The sequence below is a fragment of the Pipistrellus hanaki genome (assembly GCF_964339955.1).
Source record: "Pipistrellus hanaki genome assembly, chromosome: 8".
Lineage (NCBI taxonomy): Eukaryota > Metazoa > Chordata > Mammalia > Chiroptera > Vespertilionidae > Pipistrellus > Pipistrellus hanaki.
In genome coordinates this window covers 54669927-54694192 of record NC_140510.1, presented here as the reverse complement: position 1 = coordinate 54694192, position 24266 = coordinate 54669927, and the positions used below count along the sequence as shown (strand labels likewise).

General features: G+C 53.4%; 2 protein-coding genes across 2 annotated transcripts; both read right to left on the bottom strand.

The window, feature by feature from the left end:
• Nucleotides 1-1147: 1147 nt before the first annotated feature.
• Nucleotides 1148-5774, bottom strand: COPS9 (COP9 signalosome subunit 9). Its single transcript, XM_084892112.1, has 3 exons — nt 5633-5774; nt 3976-4048; nt 1148-1372 (listed from the first exon to the last, which is right to left on the bottom strand). The coding sequence occupies exons 1-3, from the start codon at nt 5693-5695 to the stop codon at nt 1335-1337; spliced, it is 174 nt and encodes a 57-aa protein (XP_084748238.1). The 5' UTR covers nt 5696-5774; the 3' UTR covers nt 1148-1334.
• A 2334-nt stretch (nt 5775-8108) lies between these two features.
• Nucleotides 8109-9094, bottom strand: OTOS (otospiralin; the record flags this gene model as incomplete). The annotated part of the gene is made up of 3 exons (XM_084893000.1): nt 8109-8293; nt 8891-8917; nt 9022-9094. 3 exons carry the CDS (start codon nt 9092-9094, stop codon nt 8109-8111), a joined length of 285 nt encoding a protein of 94 aa, XP_084749126.1.
• Between the last annotated feature and the right edge of the window lie 15172 nt (nt 9095-24266).

The window sequence follows — 24266 nt, the reverse complement described above, 5'->3', positions numbered from 1 at the left end:
TGTGCAACAGAATTTGTCATTAGTTTAAAAATTGTTGCCATAGGGTAATCATTGGTCACTAAGGAATTTACCCAAATACCTACTTGCTCCCCTACCAAATCTCCTAGGCCTGTTTTGGGAACCCAGTTAGGAAACTGTAAAAACTGCTCATGAAGTAATCTCAAGACACGGCTGAGAATCGCCGCTCTCTGAAACCAGGCTGCACACTCCAGCCTTAAGTCTGAACGGGGAGACCGACACAGGAGCAATCTCCATGGCGACCCAGGCAGGGCAAAGTGAGCTTCAGGTGAAGGGTTTTCAGACACACAGTCCGCACTGCTCCGGGGCGTGGGGCTGCTACGCCCTCAGGACAGGTGCACTGTCACAGCGACAGACTGCAGCCCACTCAGCACTCACAGATGAGGCCGAGGTTACACTTCCCTGTGTAAAACCTCCCCTCCTCTCCAGGGAGAATGTCTCGCATCAAGAGGCCATTAGGGCAATGCTGTCAGCACGTTCCCATAGAAAAGGTTGGTGTATCTGACTCACCTATTAAGTGGCTCTGCTTAACCCTAGACATTTCTTTGCTAGGAAATACCCCTGCCACAGGACTGACTACTAAGTCCTGTGGCAGGGGTATTTCCCAGCGAAGAAATGTCTTTACTTTGAGATTGATTTGAAATAGCAATCTTAATTTTTACAGTCATTATGAATTGCTGAACTGGACCAATAAGAAACTTTAAATAACTTAATCCCCTTAGATGTTACATTCTCCTTAGTAATAGACCAATGTATGCATTTCTCATGTAGAAGGTATCTCTTTCTGTCATTAGCTAGTTGTCCTGATTTTTTCAGACCTCAGGTTTGGGGACAGCAGCTGCTCTAATGTGAAGGTGGCACACGCGCTGGTGGGGGGAGGGGGAGCCTGTCACAACAGTGCAACTAGGACCCCTGCATGCCCTAAATTTCTGACGGGTCTCACACCAACTCCCCCTCCGTGAACCATCCAAGTTATTCAGTACTGCATACAGGAAGCAGTGCACTGATTTCTGTGCCACCGTCGCGTTCCTCTCAGCATGCCCACACACACGTGCACACACATGCACAAAGGGAGCTTCAGGGACTGCAATGTTCACTCAGAAATGCGAGAATGAAAATTACCCCGCAGTGATGACTGCTTTTTTTATTGAAGTGAGGAATGGCCTCACCCAGATGGCTGAAACCGTCCTTTCTCAGTTAACCATCTCCTCATTTCAGGTGTTCCCGCCGTTCTGCAGAACCACTGGGACTGTCCTGAGGGTCCACCACACGCTCACGCAGCAAAGGCTTGACCACACGCAGCATGGGACAGCGCCTCACTGGATGTCATCATCATCAAAGAGATCTTCAAAATCTACATAAATGAACAAAACCATGCATCAGTTGGGCACACAGGTGAAAGATGACTTCACAATGAATTATGTAGTCATTCAAACACAGAAAACACTGGACAATCTAATAACATAAAGGGGCTTCTCCTAGGACAGACTCGATTCTACCCACCAGGCTCAGATGCAGTTCAAGGGCAGTGCTGTCTAGAACGCATGTTTCATGTTTCTATTCAGATGACAAGCTGAAGAAATGCAATAGGGTGTGTTCCTGACCACAAGGTGACCATCTCCCAGCCATGACTGAGCACCAGGACATGTCAGCACCCATTTGTGAGCACCTCGGCCAAGGCCGCACTCTGGTGACATGGAGGTAAGGCTAGGCAGCTGAAGAGCACAAGCCCCCCACTGCTCTCCATGAGAAGGAAATGGGGAGAGGAGAGGCGGTGGAAGGCCTGAGCCATGTGAGAATGACTCTCTTTAAAGTCAGACTGAAGACATGCTGGAGAAACAGTCCAAGCCCCGTTCCCATAGGCAGAAACGCCGCCTTTTCACAGCACACTACTTACTGCGATAGGTGGACAAAGCCATGATCGTTTTCCCCTTTCACTTACTTTAATATATATTTTCTTCTAAATTCCCTACCACACACATGTATCTTTTTGCAACGGGGAAAATTTGTGCAAAGCCCATTCATGTGGCCTATGCACTGAAAAGGTGCAGGGGTGACGAGCTCGAGAGGGTGGGCGAGGTGCCAGGAGACAGAAGCTCCACTCCCATCCCCTCACCCTGCGTTCATGCCTCTCCAGCCACCCTGACGGTCAGTCCCACCAATGCCTGCATTCTCACTGCCTGGCCTGGTGGGCGGTCCTGCAGCTGTGAGTGCTCGCATCGTCAACCCTACCTAACCCTCACACCTTCCGAACCTCTGCTCAGGTGTCAGCTCCTAGAAACATTGCTGTCCACCTTTGTCAGGGCTCTTGTCATGGAACTATCCCTACCTGCCCCGTCTGGTGCTGTTTTGTGAAATAGTGAGTGAAGAGGATGAGCCTCGGCCATGGTTAGACGCCACTGCCTGTGGGACACAGGCCATCGGAACCTCAGTCAGCGAGCAGAAAGGACTCAGAAGCCCCATCTAAAGCCCGCATGGCCCTCTTACAGTGATGGCTTCTGAACACGGGATGCTCACAAGCTGACAGGCAGTGTGCACCTGAGAACAGTCGGAGGGCCCTCTGACACGGCACAAGCTCTTCTATGTTCTTCTCTAGCCTGACTCAAGGATGTAAGGGCCCTAAATTGCTGTTGATAAATGCCCACTTGGCAAGGCAGCCTGGGGCCCTCACAGATGCTTTCTCATTGGAAGTATGTTTGGAAATACTGAACACTGAAACATCATGATGTTTGCAGCTAGGGGCTGGTGGAGGATGCATCAGGCTCGGAAGGAGGTCATCAGAATGAGTGGTGTTAGGAGTCAGAGGTCACACTTCTGCGGGGCCAGCATTAGGGACCTCTGAAGCCATGCCAGGCCATGAGCTGGCATTTCTGCCCAGGCAGCTCAGGAAAGGCCCCGCCTTCCACAATGTTTCCCAGGCCCCCGTGATTAGAGAACTGAGACAAATGCTACTCTGTTCTCAGGGCCCGGCTCAAGTGTCACTTCCCCCAGGTCCGCCACGAGTTGGTGGCAGCCGGGACGTTGCTTCAGGGGAACAGCCAGGCTCCCTGGGAAGTCTGTACCTAACTAGGCAGACTAGTTCTCCTTTCAGGCAACGGGTGGCTCAAAAGGAGCCAGAAAAAATAGCCTGGACTCTGCTTTTGAGGGCCTTTAATACCCTGTAAACCAATGTGACGGACAAAATAATGTCCTAACTGCCACTAACTAGTGACAAAAGTTCTTTGTAGTAGCACACACCTTGGGATAAAGGATGACAAAGGGAGAAAACACCACTCACCCCCCCTAAGTAACTATGTTACTCCTGATGACTTGAATCTCAGTAAGAGTTCACATAACCTTAGGAACACTCAGAGAGACCAAGAAAAGCAGCTCCTCTAATGTGCATGAAGATCTCATATAAAGGCTTCACTGTGTTTTGTTAAAACTGCATACATGCTTGTGGTACCTGGCCACGAAGGTCTAAATACCAATGGTCTCTGATGTTGGGGGTGGGGTGGGTGAGGCTGGAGAGTGGCTGCTTCTCTGTGAAGGCAGCGCAGGGATAGGACCAGTGGCAAACAGGCGGGAAAACCAGCCATCTGGAGACAGCGCGATGAGAAAGCCAGACAGGTCCTCGGGCCTTGCAACTCAGGTCACTGTCCAAACCCAGATGCCCGTCGTGTGTGCAAAAGTGTATCTATGACTCAAACTCAATGCCTGGAATGTAAGACTGGGAGCAATTTTATGCTTTTTTTTTTTTTTTTTTTTTTTTTTTTCTCTCTTCTGAAAAACAGGGCTGACTGCCAGTGGTAACAGCCACACTGTTATTTTATATAAACTGTGCTGTTATGAGAATGGCACAGAATCTGGGTTTTACTGTTCCATGATCTAAATCACTTGTGTCACCAAGTCGCTCCACTGCACAGCTTGCAGAAGAAATGTCCTGATTAAAACTGGCACCCAACCCTGCCACCTTACCATTAAAGAAGTCCGAGTGAACTGCCTTTTCATTGGCTGCCAAGTCCATCAGAAGCCCGGTGCTGCCTCCGGCCTGCAGAAGGGAGAGATCAGGTGTGATAGCAGCATTTTCGGAGAGAACAGTCTTTCAGGACCTGTGCCACCCCACACAGGAGGAAGGCGAGGAACAGAGAAGTGCCCAGGCTAGAGTCCAAATTCCGTTCCAGGTGAAGGAAGTGTGTGTGGATGGAGGTGTGAATGTTTTTGGTCTTCTCTGGGCCTACATTCCTAAATTCCCCCTTGCCTTCAGAGTCTGCCATTGCCTTACGCACCACTTCTCCCTAAACCTCCAGCAGAGATTCTGAAATCCTACTGGGCGTAGCCACAGAGGCCAGAAGCCCACAACGCTGAGTCTGAACACTGCTCTGCTCTGGACTGCTCTCTGCTCCTTCTGAGAACTAAACCATTTCCCCCGGGGAACCGACCTGCTAACTGGGGTTCAGAACCCCCAAGTGCCAGAACTCTCTGGTGGCAGTAAAACCAAGCCACAACCAGAGCTGGGCAACCTGATGAGCGTAGGATCAGCAGTCTCCTTCAGCATCGCAGGTGAGGGCTGGAGAGAACTCCGAGGCAGCATTCTGTACCTTGGCCCCAGTCCCTGCTGTGCCTGGCTTCCCAACATCCCCAGGGCTTCTGCTGCACCTTTCCTGGCTCTCAGTAGGCAGGCATCTCATGTGTCCCCACACCCTGCTCTCAGTGGCAGGGAGAAATTTCCAGGATTCTCCACCTCCTCCCTTCCCCATCACCACAAGCCGTGTGGACTCAGCCCCTTATGTACGGTGTGGGGCTTGTCCCTATCTCCACCTATAGCAGTGGTTCTCAACCTTTCTAATGTGGTGACCCTGTAATACAGTTCTTTATATTGTGGTGATGCCCAACCATGAAATTATTTTCGTTGCTATTTCATAACTATAATTTTGCTACTGTTAGTGAATTATCATGTAAATATCTACGTTTTCCGATGGTCTTAGGTTTTACAGGTTGAGAACCGCTAGCAGGGTCGCCTAAGACCATCGGAAAACACAGATATTTACATGACGATTCCTAACAGTAGCAAAATTACAGTTATGAAGTAGCAACAAAAATAATTTTATGGTTGGGGGGGGGGTTGTCACGTGTTTCCCACAACACTTTTAAAAAATGAGGCTCTGACCACCGGCGGCGGGAGCTGCGCCAGGCAGCAGACGAGATCACCGCGATGGGGTAACACGCGCGCAAGGCTGCTTCGTACCCCGTATAATCGCAGGAGAGGGTCAGGGAGCAGACCGTCCCATCAAAGGGCAGAGTCACTGAACGCTAAACAGCCCTTCCCCCAGCTCCCGTGCGGTACCAGCCTCGCTCCGGTCTCCCACCCAGCAGATGAGATCTGCCGACAGCACAGCCCTGCCCTCTGTCACCCCCACGGCCCTCGCGTGCCCCGCGGCCCCGCGCGTGCGGCCTCCGTAGTCGCGCAGGGCGATCCGACTTCTGGCTGCAGGCACCGGCGGTCGTCAGCCGGGAGGGCACGGTCGGGTCCGGGGACGCCGGCCCGCACACACGCACGGCCCTCACCTCTCACTGGACCGGCGCCTCCTCTCGCCCCACAGCCCGACTTCCGCCCCGCAACCACCCGCCTCACCTCGTCCAGGTCCACGTAGGGCCCGGCGCCCTCGGGGAACATCTCGTCCACCGCCGGCTTCATCTCCGCTAGGCGTTCCGGGTGTCCCTGGCCCACTTCCGGGCATCGGACCGCCTCTTCCGTGAGAATGTCTAGACGCCGAAGGAGCTCGACTCTATGGTATTTCCCCGCTCCCCCTTACCTTTCTCTCTATTTGATCTGGTATGTCTAGACATTGGAGGACCACCGACTCTATGTTTCCCTATGGGCCCACAGGACTGGCCCTGAGTCCCGGCTGAAGTGGATGGGCCTTCCCGCCTGCCTGCCTGTCAGGGCACAGGGGAGCTGCTCAGTGACATCCAGGTAGCCCACGGCCACAGACAGGTCAGCCCAAAGGGTCAGGCACAGAGTGCCCAAGCAATACTCATTAAAGAATGTGGATGGTCAAGAGAGTCAAAAGGCAGCCCAGAATGGGAGAAAAGATTTGCCAACCATATACCTGATATTAGAATTAAAATCAGATGTATGGAGAACTGAAATGCAACAATAACAACAAATAACCCCCTTTTAAAATGGGTAAAGGACCTAAATAGACATTTCTCCAAAAAAGATACAAGGATGGCCAAAAGCCCATGAAAAGAAGTTCAACAGCACTGATCACCAATGCAAATCAAACCACAGTGATACCTCTTCACCCATCTGCTGTCAAAACCCCAGAAAATAACAGAGTCAGGAGGATGTGGGGAAACTGGAGCTCTGAGGATTGTTGGTGGGAACCTACATGGAGCAGCTGTGGTGGAAAAGGGTATGGAGGTTCTCCGAAATTAAACTCAGTTACCGTGAGATCCAGCAATTCCACTTCTGGGTATAGACTCAAAAGTATTGAAAGCAGAGTTTTGAGATAATTTGCACACCCATATTCACAGCAGCATCAATCACAATAGCTTAAACATAGAAGCAGCTCAGGTAACCATCACCATGGATTATGGTCCCCACGGCCATCAGGTTCCAGTGATGATGCCAGTGGCTAATGCTTCTTGTGTGCATAACTCCAAAGTGGAGTGTTGAGGGGTGAAGGGGGCTGAGAACATGGGTCAGGAGGTGGATCTGACTAAGAAACCAAGAGAGGGTTGCATAGAAGGAAACTGAACCTGTTATGAGAAATAGAGTGAAGAGGGGGTCACAGCCAAATCTCAGTCCTAAACACCAGAGTGAGGTATCCCAAGGGGCTGTGAGGTAGGCAGCCTGCTATTTATTGGCGGGGGTAGGGAGGGGAGGAAGGAGAGATCTGCTGAGAGTGACCTGGGGGTGGAGGTTTTTTCCTCTGAGAAAAGAAGGGTCTGCTAAGGCTTTTCACAACCCATACATACATGCAGCCCAGCTGTGGGCAACTGGGATGCTGCTGACACCCCATGGGGGACATAGTTCTGGCCAGGGCACCGTGGAATCTGCCTAGAAAGGCTCCCGGTCATTAGGGCAGCCTATGGAGAGGCAGCTGGGGACTCCATTCCATAATGCTTGTCCTAACTGGGGATACAAGAATTTCGGTGGAACGTAAATGTTCACACACACACACACACACACACACACACACATTGAGAAGCAAGTCATTGGTATAGAGACACTCCTGTCAGGATGTCTTTTTTCTGATATGTTTGGTTGAGGCCCAGTTGTCCCCAGTAGGAATTTAAGACCAACCCTAATGTCCAGCTATCATAGGAATCAGGACTTTAAAAAAAAATTGCAGTTAATTTACAGAAACCAAATTCAAACTAGCTCAAGGGAGGGAAAGAGAGACAAAGAATGTATGAGCTTTTCCCAACAGGATCAGCTTGGCCAACAGTCTTCCTCTGGAGAATTTAACCTGAGCCCAGGGAGGAGAAGTCACAGGAGAAGGCAGGAAGCCCCGTGGAGGTATGGAGCTAGTGGGGTGGCCACAGGAGGCACCAGGCCTGCACACTGGGCCAATGCCCCTTCCCCCTTTCCAGGTCCCTCACAGCGTATGCCTGGGTCCCGGGAGAGTCCCCTCCCACCCCGCCCTTGTGGCTGTGAGAACTAGCACAATAATCTCCCAGCTTCTTGAGATAACTTGTGTGAGGCTCAGAGCGGCAGCTGCAGCCGTGATCGTAAAGAACCACCTGCCACGCCTCTCGGAGCATGAAATCACGTTCCATCACCCATCCCACCCAACATGACACATAACACACACGTTTCACAAAGCCCTACGTTTCTGATTAGGTGTGACAATTTCTGTAGTTAGATGCTGGTCCAAATACTAGTATCTACAGTTAAATAGATAGTCCTTTCTATTATTTTATTTCAATGGAAAAGCTAGTTGCAGCTTGTTAGATCGGTTTCCGATGGGGTGAGAAGGCAAAAGGGTCCCGAGTGCAGCTGTGTCTTGAAAAAAAAAAAAAAAAAAAAAAGCCACAGCATGTGTTGTGCATTTTAAGCCAGGAGTTTATTGATGAGGCCGGGGCACCAGGCTGGGAACCCCTCAATCCTCCTGATAGGGGACGTGGAAGCCCAGGGTGGTTCCCAGGGGAAAGTGAGCAAAGAAGGTGCGGGCCATGTCCTCGATCTGGGGGTAGGCCCCCAGCGTCTGGAAGTACTGCACGTAGTTCCAGAAGTCAGAGGTGGAGAAGGGCCAGTAGGGCATGGCTGGCAGCTCGGCATATGGGTCTGAAAGACATGTGACAGCCTGGCTCAGGGGTTGGGCCTGGTCCTGCCCTGGTTGCCCTCCAGGGGGGGGGGGGGCCTCAGGCAGGAGGTGCCCAGCAGGGCCAGTGCAGTGAAGGGACCCTCCCAGCTGGGAGCACAGCCCGGGTCATCCGGGGCCTCCTGGTGGGGGATGAGCTAGCCCTGCCCTGACTCCTGGTGAGGAGGGTGGGGAGAGGCGAGGGAGTCTGGCCCCTGTCCCAAACATACTGAGCAGGGAGGGGTCACTGTGTGAGGTTGTGGGGGACTCTTGGTGGGATATCAAAGGAGACCACCCCCAATCCCCACCCCCAGAATCTGTATGCTACTGTACTGGGTGAAATGTCTGCGTCCTCAGGGGCTTGGAGGGTTGCAACACCATGCAGAGTCTGGCTCCCTCCTTCCTGGTGTGTCCCCAGAGGCCTGGAGGCACAGTCTGGGGAAGGGACAGGGCTTTACCTCCAGCTGACTCAGGGCTCCCCTTCATCTTCTCAGAATAAGAAGCAGTGCCCACCCAACCCTTCTCCCCCCCTCCCCCGCCCCCACCAGCAGGAGAAAAGAAACTGGAGGCAGATGCAATACCTCCCTCATCCTGCACAGGCTTGGCCCCTGCAAAGAAAGAGGAGAGCAGTCAGCAGGAGCGCCTCCGAGCAGGACCCTGCCGTGCACCCACTGCCCCGAGGGGCACGAAGAGGGACAGAGCAGCCACTCACCCACCAGAGGCACCAGCAAGAGGCAGAGGGCCACCCCAGGCACCAGGCAGGTCTTCATCTTCCCCAGGCACATCCCCACCGACTGACCGAAGGACTGGGTCAGGTCCACCTGCCGCAGGAGGAACCAGAAAGGTGGGGCCACCCCCCCCCCGGACCCCCAGCTCTTCCCGCCACCCCCAAAGTGGCAGCTCCTGGAAAAAAGCTCCAGTGAAAGGACAAGTCCCCAGTGTTTTCACAGCAATTTCAGTGGCTTCCAGCCATTATTCAGAGGCTAGCCCATGTTTCATTGCCTTATTTAATTTTAACAATTTTAAAAACTGCAGCCCCTCTGCCCCCCAACCAGCTGCCTGTCCGAGGTTACCTGGCCGCGCCGTCCCTCAGCCTCAGTGCACAGCTCGAGGGCGTCAGCCACCAGCACGCAGGCTCCTCTTTATAAAAGGCGGGACAAGGACGGAGACGTCACCTACGGGAACCGTCAAACTAAATTTATTTCATCTCCTGCCAGAGGACTGAGGGCTTCTGTGACCCTGCTGGCAGTGGAATCCCACAGGGGCACTTTTGCAGTCTCATCCAAAGATGAAATTGGGAGGAAAACATCCTTAGACAGGCCCCTTTGGAGGGTTTTAGGAATGAATTCAACCCTGGCACTCATGAATCCACTCCCTCTGTGCCAAGAGAGGAAGACGTTCTGAGTTTGACGTTGGGGTTGACACCCCCCCCCCCCAGGAGCAGGGTAATCACAGAGCTGGCCTGGGGGCTGGGAGGCAGGACAGGACACCCAGGGAGCCCTGGATAGGGACCCCCCCCCCTCAGAACAGGCCGAGCAGAGTCCCAGGCAGGAAGTGGGGGTGTGCAACCCAACTTTGCATCTGCAACCGGCGCCTCCTGCTTATGTAAGCGCAGTAACTGAATCTGTGTCGGGAGGGTAGTGGTCCCAGGGTCTCTGTGGGTCCGGCTGCTCTGATTAAACCCACGATGGTAGCCACATCTCCTCACCCTGCCCAAGGGGTCCACACAGAGGGCTCCCTCACCCACGTGCTTCTTGCAGCCACAGTGCACGGCATGTCATTGGGGGAGGCGGGGAAGGGTGGCAAGCAGGTCCCAGGTGATAGATCCATCCAGCACACACCCGGGCTCCACAAGCGTTTGGGCACCTGCCCCTCCAGGGGCAAACAGCCTGGCCTCTCAGCCTCCTTCTGCATCGGCCCCCTTGTCAACGAGCCACTCCCTGTCATGAGAAAATCCAGAATCCCTGCTGAGCAGACCCAAGCCAACCCTCAGGTCCATGCAGTATTATATCACCTCCACCCCGGCCCCCATATCTGTTCCCTGGGTTTCTGTTGACATAAATGGTCACATGTTGTGACTCTGGGTCCCTCATCCTCTAGGTCAATTCTAAACCTCAGGAGCTGGTCTTATATCTACAAGCAGAGACATGGTGGGCTGGGCCAAGGGGGACCAGCAGCCCCCTGCAAGACAAGTACTTCGGGGGAGACTATGCAGGTTCTTCAGATGAGGGGGGACTGACCCCCGGATGGGTAGGAAGGATGGCTTCTCCCAACAAAGGAGGTTCAGCAGAATTTAGAGGTTCAGGTCCCCAGCTTCATCAGAGTCTGCCCACATGTCCCCATTCAAGTGAAAAATATAACTATTCAGTGGAAACTACAATACCTTGAAAAATGAGTGATGAGCAATGATGGTCTGTGGGAGGGTGGAGCTATGCGTATACCTGTTGTTTCTTCTTTCTGTGTGTGTGTGTGTGTGTGTGTGTGTGTGTATATATATATATATATATATATATATATATATATATATATATACACATATATATATATAGTTAATTTATTACTTTTATGTAGGGAAAACATGTTCACAAAACCACCACCAACAGCTCCCTTAGCATTCTGCCTTCCATCCTGGGTTGACCTCCTAGGTCTTCCACAGCCACTGCCACTGCCACCCATGCCCACCCCACACCTTTTCTCTCTTGCTGCACCCATCAAGCCACTCTCCCTTCTGGGCCTGACTGCAGACCTTCCCTTACCCCACCTGCAGAGCTGCACCTGGAGGCTCTTACCTGGAGGACCCACCTGGAGAACCGCATCTGGAGGACCCACCGGGAGGCCTGCTTGTCCGCCCCCTAGAGGACAACTCCCCCTCATTCAGCAGCCACTCCCCAACACCCCTGCTGGGGCTCGCACACCAGCCTTGTATTGTTCCTGTTCGATGGGGAACTTAGGGGGAACTTAGAGCCGCAGATTGCCCAGGGGTCCTGTTAAAGTGCAGGTTCTGATTCAGAAAGTTGGACTCTGTTTTCCTAACAAGATTCCAGCCCAGGAGATGCCTCTGCGCTGGCCCCAGAGCAGCCAGGATAACGAGGCATGGGCAGGTTCTCAACCTGGGCAGGGTCAGATCGCGTAGGGGACACCTTAGAATGCAGAGCGCTGGGCCCCCATCTCTCAGGGCCCTGACTCAAGAGCTCAGTGGTGGGCTGGGACTCTGCATTTATATCTGGTTACTAGGGCGCCGAGCACCTGGTTCTCAAAGCAGAGGTTCTTAACCCTGGCTACCCATTTGGGACCACGTGCCAATCTTTTAGCTAATGGGGATTTCCAGCCCCCAGTCTCCTAAGGTGGGATTTTACTGTCACTGTCTGGGCAAGGCCCGGGTTAGTGTTTATAAAATCTCCCTGGTGACTCTGCTCTGAAGCCTGGGTGACCACCGCTGCCTGGGGTAGGTCAGCTCCCCGGCTCCTCCAGCCCCTGCCCCCACCTGCACAGGATGCACCAGAGGCCTCTGAAGGCCCCACCTGCCCGGGGTGAGAAGAAGCTCTGGTCTTGGTGGAGGGAGAGGACAAAGGCCACCCTGTCTGCTTCCCTTCCATGCTAACTGGGCCGACAGAAGGGCAGGCTGCAGAGCTCGGCAGCAGTGCAGGAAGGGATCTAGCAAGGACAACTACCTGGGGACCCTTACCTTCTCTGCTGCTTCACCTACATCGGGTGAGGCCTGGGGCCTGTCCTCAGCCTGCACGGCAATGCTCCCATTAGGTGGTCTGGGGCGCCCCCTGCTGCCTGGTTCAGGAGCACCAGCACCACCTCTTGTTGAGGTCACTGAGAACCTGAGGTCACAGAGAACCAGATGGACTGAACCCAGGGGTCAGGTCAGGGCTTCACCGGGTTCACCCAGTTAGTGTGAGAGCCGAGTCCTCGGGCTGCCCACACAGCTGTCCCTGGGCATCCGGGCAGGGCCCTCTGCTCCCTCCACAAAGCCTGTGACCCACCCAGGTCTGCCCCTTTGCTCCCACCAGGTGAGGGGACACCTTCACAGTCACCTATTTTGTTCCCAAAGCCACAACTTCCGACAGTACTTGTCATTTTAAGGAAAGGATTTAATTAAATGTCATGAAATCTGATGAACTTGAAGAGTTTTTGGATGAAAACCACGTTGCCTTGGAGAGGCCCACTCAAGGTGAACATTTCTAGGAACTACTGCCACATTTGATGCAGGTATGACAACTCTGAAGGGCTGGAACCCAAGCTATAAGAATCTGGACCTCAGATCTTTCAGATCCAGGCTTTGAAACCCAAACCTTGAAAACAGGGACTGTGCATCCCAGGAATGGGCTCCAGAGGGCGCCATTCCCCCAGAATCCCTGAAGCTGGGCTCCAAAGATGGGGTGTGGGAGGAATAGATGGTCAAAGCCCAGACAGGAAAGGTACAATACAGGTTTCAAAGCCAACATGTCTGAAGTCCTTATGATGCTTCTTAAAAATCTTCCCTTTCTTCATCTAACTTGTGAGAATTTCTGATCAGGTCCCAGTTCAGCTGAGATGGACTGTAGCCAGAAAAGGACAGCAGCTTACTGGACAGTTACTCAAGTTTAATTTGTCTAATCGTGGGTTCTAGGCCACAGAGGAGGCAGCCTGCGTCAGGCCCTCCCCCCCCACCCCCTGAGGAGGGGGGCCAGCGAGGTCCTGGGTCAGGTGGGAAGCGCTCTCCTCCTGCCCAGCTCCGACGCCCCTGCCCAGCTCCCTGTCTCTCTCTCCCAGGCAGCAAAGCCGGAGCAGAGGCTCACTGGCAGCCCTCAGGGATGCTCAGTCCTCAAAGGTGTGTGTTGTCATTGCATTTGGAAGCTCTGTGTGGGCAAGCTTCTCCACAGCCCCTCTGCGCTGCCATCCTGCACTCCCAGGCTCCCGTGTGGTCTCTGAGCGTCCCTGTGGGACCCCTCTCTTATGCAGCAGTGGCTGGGCCATGGGGTCTGGTCTCTGCAAGGCTGGAGGGAAAAGATCTTTCCTGGGAATTCAGTCTTGGGGCTGGCTTGGAGCAGATACACTGAAGGATGGCCAGGAGAGGGGGGTTGGCAGGCTTGGGAGATTTGTGTGAAGCTGGGGAAGGGGGAGGGGATAGGGTAGGATGGCCTCAGGGGCCACTTCAGAGATTGCTCATCAAGTGTGTATTAGTCAAGGATCTCCAGAGAAACAGAACCAATAGGATGTGTGTGTACAGAAGGGGGGGGGGGGGAGAGAGAGAGAGAGAGAGAGAGAGAGAGAGAGAGAGAGAAAGAGTGAGTTTAAGGAATTGGTTCATGGGATTAGAGCAGGTTGACATCAACCTAGGGTAGAGCTGATGGTACCGTCTTGAGTCCAAAGACAGCCTGGAGGCAGAATTCTTTTTTTTGGGGGGGGGAAGAACAGGTCTTTTCTCTTAAAGACTTCAACTGATTAGACAAGGCCCACCCACATAACGCTAGGCCATCTACATTCATCTAAAAAATACCTTCACAGGGACATCTAGACTGGTGTTTCACCCAACAACTAGTTATCATGGCCTGGCCAAGGTGACACATACCAATGACCATCACAGAGAGCAAACCTATTCTTTGGAAATACATAGGAGCAGACCAGCTGTAGCAGTGGGAGTGGCTGCTCGGGAGGCGAGGCCGGGAGTGGAGATTAGGCTGGCAGCATTTCTCCCCGTGGTGCCTGGTGCAAACAAACCACCGAGGCCCTGCGCCGAGTGAGGGCAGTGGGTGCTAAGGTCCCTCTGCCGTCCTCGCCGTGGGGAGGGCTAGGGCCACGGTGATGACAGTCTGGAGAATGTGAGCTTTACAGGGACACTTATCTGGGGGAGGGTACCCGTGCCCTTTAGTACTGCCCAGGGGAAGTGGCCGACAGGCTCCATCCGCACCCAGTACACTCCGTCCACTCAGCGGTGTGGGAGGGCTGAGGGCCACAGCAGAGTGAGGCCATGGTGGTGGCAGGTAGAGCAGATAACAGCTTGTGAGACGTCTGCAGGGTGGGCGCCAGCAGGTGGAGAGTTTGTGAAGAGGCTGGCCCCATGTGGGAGGGGTCCATGGAGGGGTTCCCATCCTGGGGAAAGTTGGGAGTTACCACCCAAGGCCCAGGGCCAAGTCCGTGGCCACCACAATGGGACGAAGGAGCCAGCAGGCAGCTGGGCCCGCCGAAGCACTTCCTCTGTGGTTGGGGAAGAGGCCGGGCCAGCCACAGACCCAGGTGGCCAGGACTGTCCTCGCGGGCACCCAAACAGGCGTCTGTCTTCATGAGGCTTACAGGCCCCGAGACCACAGGACCCACCCGGTTGAGGCTCCTGGCTGCGGGAGGGAGACCCAGGCGGGGCCTGTTCTCTGCGGCCTGAGACAGATCCATTGTTCAGCTCATTCATCGCCGCATAAAAGCCGGATTTATGGGAACCGGGGCTCAGCGTGTTTCTCAGCCTGGCGGAGCAGCCAGGCTACAGGGCCTGTCCCGCCACCCTGGGGGCCCCTGTGCTCTCCTGCCTGCAGGTCCCTGCTGGGAGTTGGGCACCAGCCACCTGCTTCCCGGTGGCCACCCGCCTCCTCCCTCTGACTTTCTGGTTCTTCCTTCCCTGATGTGGATAAAGAGCAGGTTGCCTCTCCCACTTCCAGCTGGTTGTCCTAGATTTGTGATTCATCCGAGAGCAGGTATTGTGAGCCCCAGAAAGGACCTGGGGAGCCGGGAGGCTGGCTCCCGGCAGGGGCCCGGGGGCCGAGAATGGCATCTCGGAATTAATGGCTGGAAATGCCTTTTGAAACACGCGCTAAATCTGTCTCCTTGGATGTCTAGAGGCAGCCGCCGCCTTCAGAGCAGAAGCTCAGCTCCGGCTCCTCCCAGGGAGATGCCGGCCGCTCTCCCCATGAGCAGGCCAAATAATGGGCACACGTCGCAAGTAAAGAAATATTTTTAAAGTAAAAAGAAGAAAGATGACACACCTGCCTGCCGCTCCGTGTCCTTCTCTGAGTGAGTCCTCAATGTCAGTGCCAGTGTGGACAGCCCTCGCAGGTTCCTGCTGTGCTAGCACAGAAGGATAAGGGGATGGGGGTGGAGGGGGGAGGTGGGGTGTGGTGACTGTTACATGTGCTACAGAGACAGACACAGATCCCACACATTCACCCACAAATGCACCTTCTCATCAGATGCTACATTTCAGACATCTGCCAGGTCTATGTTAGAGCCCCCGTTCTTTCCATCAGCTGTCAAGACTGCAGCTGGGCGTGTTTCAACCTCGGCACTGCAGACACAGGGTGAAGAGTTCCGGTGGGGCCGCCCGGGCATGGTGGGGAGGTCAGCAGCAGTCCTGGCTTCCACCCTCTAGATGCCAGTACCACCCCACGTTAAGACAACCCCAAAGGACTCCAATGTCACATGCCCCTGGGGACACGTTTGTTTGTGCGCACGAGGCCACACCTGCTCGGCACTCGCGGCTGGTGAGCACCGGTTGTTTCCAGGACCTCGTCTCTCTGAGCAGCGGTGCAGCTCGCATCCTGAACTGTCTCCTATGCTCGTGGTTTGACTCCATTGGATCGGCTCCCCAGACGGGTGTCCCCCAGAAGGAAAGCAACATGTATCCGGCACGTGTGAGGACCTGCTCCAAAGCCCGGGAGGCCCAGGGCTGTGTTCCTGCAGTCACGGAGTTTTGCTGTATCTGCAAAAAACAAAAACCGAACCCTGCTATTTTACTGGCAACCAGCTGAGCCCCTTGTCTCTGATCTGCTGCCCGTTTCCAGCGCCATGGGCACCTGGGGTCTCTTGGGACAAACTTATGAGGTCAACAGTCACTTCTGGGAGGAGGTCGGTTGTCAGCAGCAGCCCTGAGACAGGGGTGAGCTTGAAGCCGTGGGCCTGCCAGCCCCGTGCTGTGCTCCTGGGAAAGGGGCGGGGACAGAGGCCACACCACATCACGAAGGTGCCCTCCAGCGCCTGGCACCTGAACTGTGTGTGGGTGGACGAGGAAGGCAAGGCTTGACACGCACACAGCCAGAAGATCGTTTGAAGTGGAGGGCTCAGCTCTCAGCGAGGCATCGGCAAGTCTTCTCCTGCCACAGGCCGGGCTAACTTATCTGTCAGCCTGACTGGGCTGGCAAAAGACTGTTTCGGGGTGTGTCTGTGAGGGTGCGTCCCGAAGGGTGGCATTAGAACCAGGAGCCTGCGTGAAGAAGACGGCCCTCGCCCACCAGGCAGCAGGCCCAGGGGTGGCTGAGGCAGCAGGGCCTGTGTGTCAGGACTGTGGGGTGGGCACAGACCACACCAGTCCAGGCTTATGGCCCACTTGCTCTCTGCCATGCTGAGATAGGTTTCTGAGAAGCCGCTGATCCGGTTCCTCCGCAGGCCCCTCCCCTGTGCCTGCTGTCTCCGGGTTCTGGGCACAGGGACCAGCAGGAGCATGTCTGCACGCATGGTCTCTGGTCCTGGACCGCTGCCTTTCCTGCCCTCTCTGCATTACGGACCCTCCAGCGCCCTCTGATCAGCAGGGCCTCAGCCTCAAAAACAGGGGAGACGTTACTTACACATCCAAGACAATGCAGGGGGTTGTTCTTCCTCTTTTGCAGGGAAGACAAGCTCCTAGCAGCCACACGGACGGAGACCAGCACCTGGATGGGCCCTGGAGGATGAGAGGAGGACCACACACTAATTACCTACCTGTGTCCTCAGACGACGGAATCTTCCAGAGCAGGGCTCCCGTGCAGGAGGAGGAAGGGTCCTCACTGGAAGTTTCTGCTGCAGGGAGTCAGCCTACCCCCAAAGGCCTTGCCTGGAGTGTTCCTGTGCGTGCGTGCGCACACACACACAGAAACACAGATATACACACACACAATACACATACCCCCTCCCCCCATCCAGCCCCTCAAGAAGAGCTAAATAGCTTTAGTGGTTGGTGGTTAGGTGCTTCTCAGTGGTTAGAGAGTTGGCCCGTGCACCAAAGGGTCTCAGGTTTAATTCCAGGTCAAGAGCATGTGTCTGGGTTGCAGGTTCGATGCCCTAGTTGGGGAGCATGCAGGAGGCAGCCGGTTGATGTGTTTCTCCCACATTGATGTTTTCTCTCTCTCTCTCTCTCTCTCTCTCTCTCTCTCTCTCTCTCTCTCTCTCTCTCCTCCCTTCCATACACTCTTAAAAAAAAATCAATGGGAAAACATATCTTTGCAAGAGGATCTCACCCTTCCATACACTCTTAAAAAAAAAATCAATGGGAAAACATATCTTTGCAAGAGGATCAACAACAACAAAAAAAGAAGACCTGCACATTTTCCTGCACCCATTGATTTATTGCTCTTTTTTTTAAAAAAAAATTAAATGTATTACAGTAACATCTATATATATGAAACCATAATATGCAAATAGATGGAATAGCAGAACAACCAGTAGTTATGATGTGTGCTGAACACCAGGGGGCATGCACAGAACATGGTGAGCATCAGCTGTGGCAAGATGGTGGATCAGGTGAGTGGGGGTGCCAGACCAAGGCACACTCACTGTCATCAGGGTGAACATCTGGTGATTACTGAAAATTCTTTGCTCCCAAGCTGAGGGCTTTTCCACTTCCCCCTGCTCCTGAGGGGCAATTGGGACAGCAGCCACTGCTCACACCCACTGCTGGTATCAGCCCCAATCACTCTGCGCCATCAGCGTGTGGGAGCAGCAGCTGTGGGAGTAAGGCTGCTGGCAGACAGGAAAGGGGGGACATAGCTGGAGGGGCCGGGCAGGGGTGGAGGATGGGCCGAGACCTGCCCCTGTGCCCACTGCAGCCTCACAGCCCACAGTTTCTTTCAAGGTGCACAAATTTGTGCACTGGGCCCCTAGTTGGTTAATAAGATTATACAAGTTTTGGGTGTGCAAATCTATAACACATCATCTGAATATTGTATTGTATGCTCACCACCCATAGTCTAGTCTTCTCCCATCACTGTGTATCTGACCCCTTTACTCTCTTCATCCCCTACCCCCTCTGGTGAACACCATACTGCTGTCTGATTCAATGAGTTGGTTTAGTTTGGTTCATTGGTTGCTTTCTGATATCCCACATATGAGTGAAACTATATATTTTTTGTCCTTTCCCATCTGACTTATTTTACTTAGCATGATACATGCTAAGATCCATCCATGTTGTCTCAAATGGCTGACTGATATTTCAATGCACTACATCTTCTTTACTTATTATTGGTCAATGGACATTTAGGTTATTTCCATGTCTTGGCCACTGTGAATAATGCTGCAATGAATATTGGGGTTCATGTATCTTTACAAAAAAGTGTTTTCACATTTTTAAACCTATTTTTATTGATTTCAGAGAGGAAGGGAGAGGGAGAAAAAGAGAGAAACATTAATATGACATTGATTGGCTGCCTCCTGCATGCCCCACATTTCGTGCTGAGATTGGGGATCAAGCACGAAACTGGGTCATGTGACTTGACCAGGAATCCAATCGTGACCTCCTATTTCATAGGTCGATGCTCAACCACTGAGCCACACTGGCCAGACTATTTTGACATTTTTTGAGTAGATACTCAGAAGAGGGATTACTGAGTCATATGATAGCTCTATTATTAACTTTTTACCTATAATAAGGGACTATTATCCAAAATATCATTTAACTCAACAACAGCAGCAAAAAACAAACAACTCAATTAGAAAATGAGCAAAGGACCTGAATTGACTCTTTTTCCAAGAAGACAAACAAATGGCCCAATAGATACATGAAAAGATATTCAACTTTACTGGTTATTAGGGAAATGCAAATCAAAACCACAATGAGATAGCACCTCACACCTTTTAGAATGGCTATCATCAACAAGACAGGTAATAAGAAGTGTAGGAGAAGGTGGAGAGAGAAAGCCTCATTCACTGCTGGTGGGAATGCAAACTGGTGCAGCCACCATGCAAACAGAGTGGAGGGTCCCCTTTATTTCCTTCCCCAGCTCCAGGAAGACTCTGCATTCCTCTGTCGTGACCCACCCTTTCCTCCATCTTCAAAGGCCACGGTGTTGGGTCCAGGCCTTCCCACAGTGCCTCCCTCTGACCTGCCTGCCCCATCACAGCCCCTTCCCTGGCTCAACCCCAGCCCGGCCCTATGTGTTTCAGGACCCTGAGAGGACACTGCATGGCCTGGGCAACCCAGGCTACCCTCCACCCTCAGAGTCTTTTTTAATTTTAATTTTTTTATTTTATTGATTGTTTACAGAGAGGGATAGAGAGTTAGAAGCACCAATGAGAGAGAAACATTGACCAGCTGCCTCCTGCACACCCCCTCACCGGGGATGTGCCCGCAACCAAGGTGCATGCTCTTGACCGGAATCAAACCTGGGACCTTTCAGTCCACAGGCCGACGCTCTATCCACTGAGCCAAACCGGTTTTGGCCACCCTCAGAGTATTAATGAAATTAACTTTGTCTAGCTACAGGTTTCCCTTGCCATGTAGCATACGAAGAAGGCTCAGACCTGGAAGTGGCAGTGGGCATCTGTGGGGCTGTCATTCTCCCTGCACAGGCTCCTCTCTCTGCCCGGTGGCTGCTAGCCCCAGTGATAGGATTTGGCTCTCGAGAGGGGCCTCCTCCCCTTCAGGCCTGAGGTCTCGTCACTGAAGGGGGCTGCCTCAGGATGTCAAGCGTTTCGGAGAGGGCAATGCCTCCGGGACCCAGATGGCACTGGCTCTGACTGCAGGGCCTAAGGGTAAAGTGGCACTGCCAGGCCACCCAGGGGAGAGGCCTCCCTGGAGCCGCTGCCTGCCCACAGCTCCCGCCCCTGGCTGAGGCTCCAGGTGGGGCCTGTTCCAGGATCAGAGAACCCTCCCGGGGCCCACAGTGTGCTCAGGGCCTGCTGGACAGTCCTTCGCACCCTCAGCAGCTCTTCCAAAAAGTCAGCTCCCAACCATTGCGAGGCTCTGAGCTTCCCTCACTGCCAGGCCTGCCAAGCACAAACCCAGCGGCCACACACAGAGGCCCCATCGCCTGCACGCTTGTGAGGCTCTCATCTCTTCGACACGTGCCCCTCCCGTGGGAGGCTTGGTGGCTCTCAGCAATCGATCACTCACTCTGCCATCAGCAAATTGGCTTTCAGGGAATTGATTTCTGCCTGGAGTGGCCAGGTGGCACGGTGACAGATAGCCTCATTTCTTGATGAAAACGGAGCCTGGCCTTTCTCCAGGAGTGATCAGGCAGGAGTAGAGAAGGGGGCCTGGGGCTGGGGTGTGCATGGATGGAGGTGTACTGGCCACTGCCACCAGCACCCCAGCCCAGCCCTCCTGGGATTCCGTGCTGCTGTCCTGACCTGAGTCATAGACCATCAACCTTGGAATCCAGGCGGGGGGTGGGGCCAAAGGGGTCTGCTGGGGGCCAGGGCTGGGTGAGGAGCTGCAGAGTGAGAGCGAGTGCTGGCGGTGGGGGGACGGGCAGGGGTTTGCAGGGAGGGCCACTGGGGTTGAAGGCATTGGAGACAGAGCCTCTGGGCATGGCCGTGAGAAGGGGCAGCAGAGGGAAGGGCCTGGGAGGAGTCTCCGGGTTTGTAAGACAGAAGGCCAGCCTAGGAGGGAGAGGGGCTAGATCCTGATGGAAAACAGGGGTGCAAATGGGGACCTGCCTGACCTTGTGGGGTAACTGCTCCCAGAGGCCCTGAGACCCCAGGTAACAACCCAGCAGCTCCCAGTGGGGTTGGGGGAGATTCAGTGGAGAAGCCTGTGCACAGAGCACAGCCTTAGAAATGGCAGCAGTCCTGGTGTTGCAAGAAAGAGAGATCCTTTCAAAAGAGTGTGGCACAAGGTAAGTGCCAAAAGAAGCCCAGTTCTACGGGGTCCCATGATGGATTGTGCAGCAGGACTCTCAGGGGACCGCGAGAACCAGGGGAGTCACCAGGCAGCTGCCCCTCCATCCCCTTCCCTTCCTCAGGATGGCTGGTCTATTCCCTCTGCCGCCCCCGCCCCCCAATCCCCTCTCCTGCCCACTGCCCCTGACTCCACCCCAACCATTGTCTCAGCTCTCTGGCCACTGGGTTTGGACATGGCTGTGGAGATGACTCTGTATGACTTCCAGCTCCAGGTTCAAACACAGCTGACCTGCTGGGTCACTGCATGTTCTTGGAGAGACTGATGCTTCCCTATATCATGGGCCCACCCAGCTTCAGTGGGCTGTGGCCACAGGCTGTTATTCTGCCCATGGGGAGGGTCACCTGTGCCCTCCAGGGCCTTGGGCACACTCACCAGGTGCCTGTGTGTCCTGGGATTCTCACCTGTGAACATGTGAGGTGTGCACTGTGACCTGGAAATACGGTGCTCTGTCCTGCTGGCCCAGGGGCACCAGGACTGGGCCCTGGGCCTGGGGAGTCCTGTCGGTGTGGCAGGCTGACCATTGGGGGCCTTCTCGAACACCCTGCTCCTTCGTCCCTCTGCCCCGGCACTGAGACAGTCCCTGCCTGGTGCTGGCCTATCACACGACTGGGATAGGTGGTCAGGGGACAGAAACAAGCTGGAAGGGCTGGTGAACATGGATCTCCCAGGTGGCTTGAGAAGGACAACCGGACATCCTGGCCTCTCAGAGGCAGCCTGTGCGTGTCAATAATCCTGGCAGGATTGGGAATGGTTCCCATTTCACTTTCTTTTTCTTTTTTTAAAAATATATTTGATTAATTTTTTACAGAGAAAGAAGGGTAGAGAGTTAGAAACATCAATGAGAGAGAAACATCGATCAGTTGCCTCCTTCACACTCCCTACTGGGGATGTGCCCGCAACCAAGGTACCTGCTCTTGACCGGGACCCTTGAGTCCTCAGGCTGACGCTATATCCATTGAGCCAAACCAGTCAGGGCTCCCCTTTCACTTTCAAAAGTGCCCTGGCTGGTGAGAAGCTACACATTGTCCCAAGACCCTGGGCACCTGGGATGTGGAATTTCAACTTGGTGACCAGGTGGGAACCTGTTGTGAGAGGCCAGGAGAGTCAGCACAGCCACGCCCTCTGCCTCACACACACCCCGCCCTCTGCCCTCATCTCAGGATTACAGGCCTGCTGTCCTCGGAACCGGGCTCTGACCTCTCGGAGGCGCTGGGCTGGGCACCGCTGCCTCTCGGCCAAGCTTGGCCACTCGATGTGTCTGCCCGGAGGACTCGTGTCTTTCTGCTCCAAGCAGAAATGCTGAGAGATTACGGAGCTTTCCTGAAGAGGCAAAATGCTTAGTTTTCTTTAGTCTCAAGTGGCATGCGGTTACAAATGTGATTACAGGGTTGTTTATTAAATTGAGACTTCTTTTGCTCCTTTATTAAGTCAACGATATTGAGTCAGTCTAGCATTTGATTTTTCAGGGCTGATGTAGGAGCTTGGTAATGTAACCAAGTTCATTGTGAGAAAGGTGAATCGGGTATTCACTTGGTTCTGGTTAAAAGATTAACAATTCAACTATGATCGCATTATGTTTTGGTTGCTGGGTTAGTCTTTAGTAGTAGTTCCTTTAATTATTTCATGTTAAATCAAATACTGGGGCTTCATTTGGGTTACTAAGAGAAGGTTATGCTATCAGTTGTGCATGAAATGGTAAATTCTTTTGGATTAAGCAGAGGGCAACCACTGCAGGGTCTGTCCAGTGCAAACCAACACCTGCGGCTCGATACAAATTGGCTTTATGGAGACTCAGGTGGGTTTCAGGGGTCTGACTGCCAGAGGATTAGGTATGAGTCCTCTTTCAGGTGGAACGCTTTCATAAAAGGGAACTCGGGGCCAGTCTCCTGTTGTAGGCACTAACCATCTTTTTGCATCTTAAATACATAAATTATGTCCCTTCCTATGGAACACCTACCTGTGAGTGTTTTATATAGTCCACCAGCTGATGAAAGTTGCCGAGGTTCCTGGTGTGCCAGGCCCTGGAGACATTGATGGTGGGGGTATCGTGCGCTCATCTGGGTTACTTAGAAAATTATGCTATTAATTGTGCATGAAGTAATAAGTTAGTTCTTCTAGAGCAGCTTGTGCACGAACAGTGATGAATGGATAGCAGTAGGAATTTTCTACGCTGTATACAAATTGCCACCAGCACAGCAGCTCAAACAAACCCATTTATCATCCCACAGTTTCTGTAGGTCCAGAGTCCAGGCCCAGCCCAGATGGGTTCTCCACTTAGTGTCTCACTAGATTGTAACCGGGGTGTTGGTGGGGCTGAGGTCTCATTTGGAGGCTTGACTGGGGAAGGGTTGCTTCCAGCTCATGCAGGTTGTTGCAGAACTGGCTTCTGTGAGACAGAAGGATTCACAGCAGCTGGTTCTTTAAGGCCAATAGGAGAATCTCCACTCCAGGCTGCAAAGATGACAGTCACAGGCATGAAAATCTCATCACTTTTGCTCCAGTGCATTGGCTAGAAGCAAGTCATAGCCACACTCAAGGGGGCAGATTATGCAAGTGTGTGACCCACTGGGGGTCATGTTAGGTTCTGTAATACACAATAAAGGAGGCAGGTTGAGTAAAGGGGTACTTCCAGCCAGGAGAGCCAGGTCTGAGGGCAGAGGATGGGGGAGGGCAGGGGGGACAGGCGTAAGTAAGGCTGAGAAATTGAGTGTGCTAGGGTGAGAAAAGTTACTTCCTTTTATAAACAGTGGGAGCCAATCATGGTTTTGGAACCCTTTTTTTGAACATTAACATAAATTTAGGTAGACAGTAGGGTTGGGCCAGAAAACAGACTTTGCTTAGGTTATAGAACCTTGAGTGGATGAGCCCTCCCCACCCCACCTCCATTCACACCCCTGGAGTCCAGCTGCCAAGGGCTGACGAGCTCCCACCAGTGTCCTGAACCAGCCACATTCTTGCAGCAGCCATGCTGGGGCAGTGCCCATGGCTTCAAGTGACTTCCCGGGCCTTCCAGACCTCAGGGCAATGAGTCAATCAGACTCTGGCAGCTGGACGTTCTACCCTTTAGGTCTGGTGTTTACCCGAGTGAGGCCTCCAGGTAGACTCTGAGCATC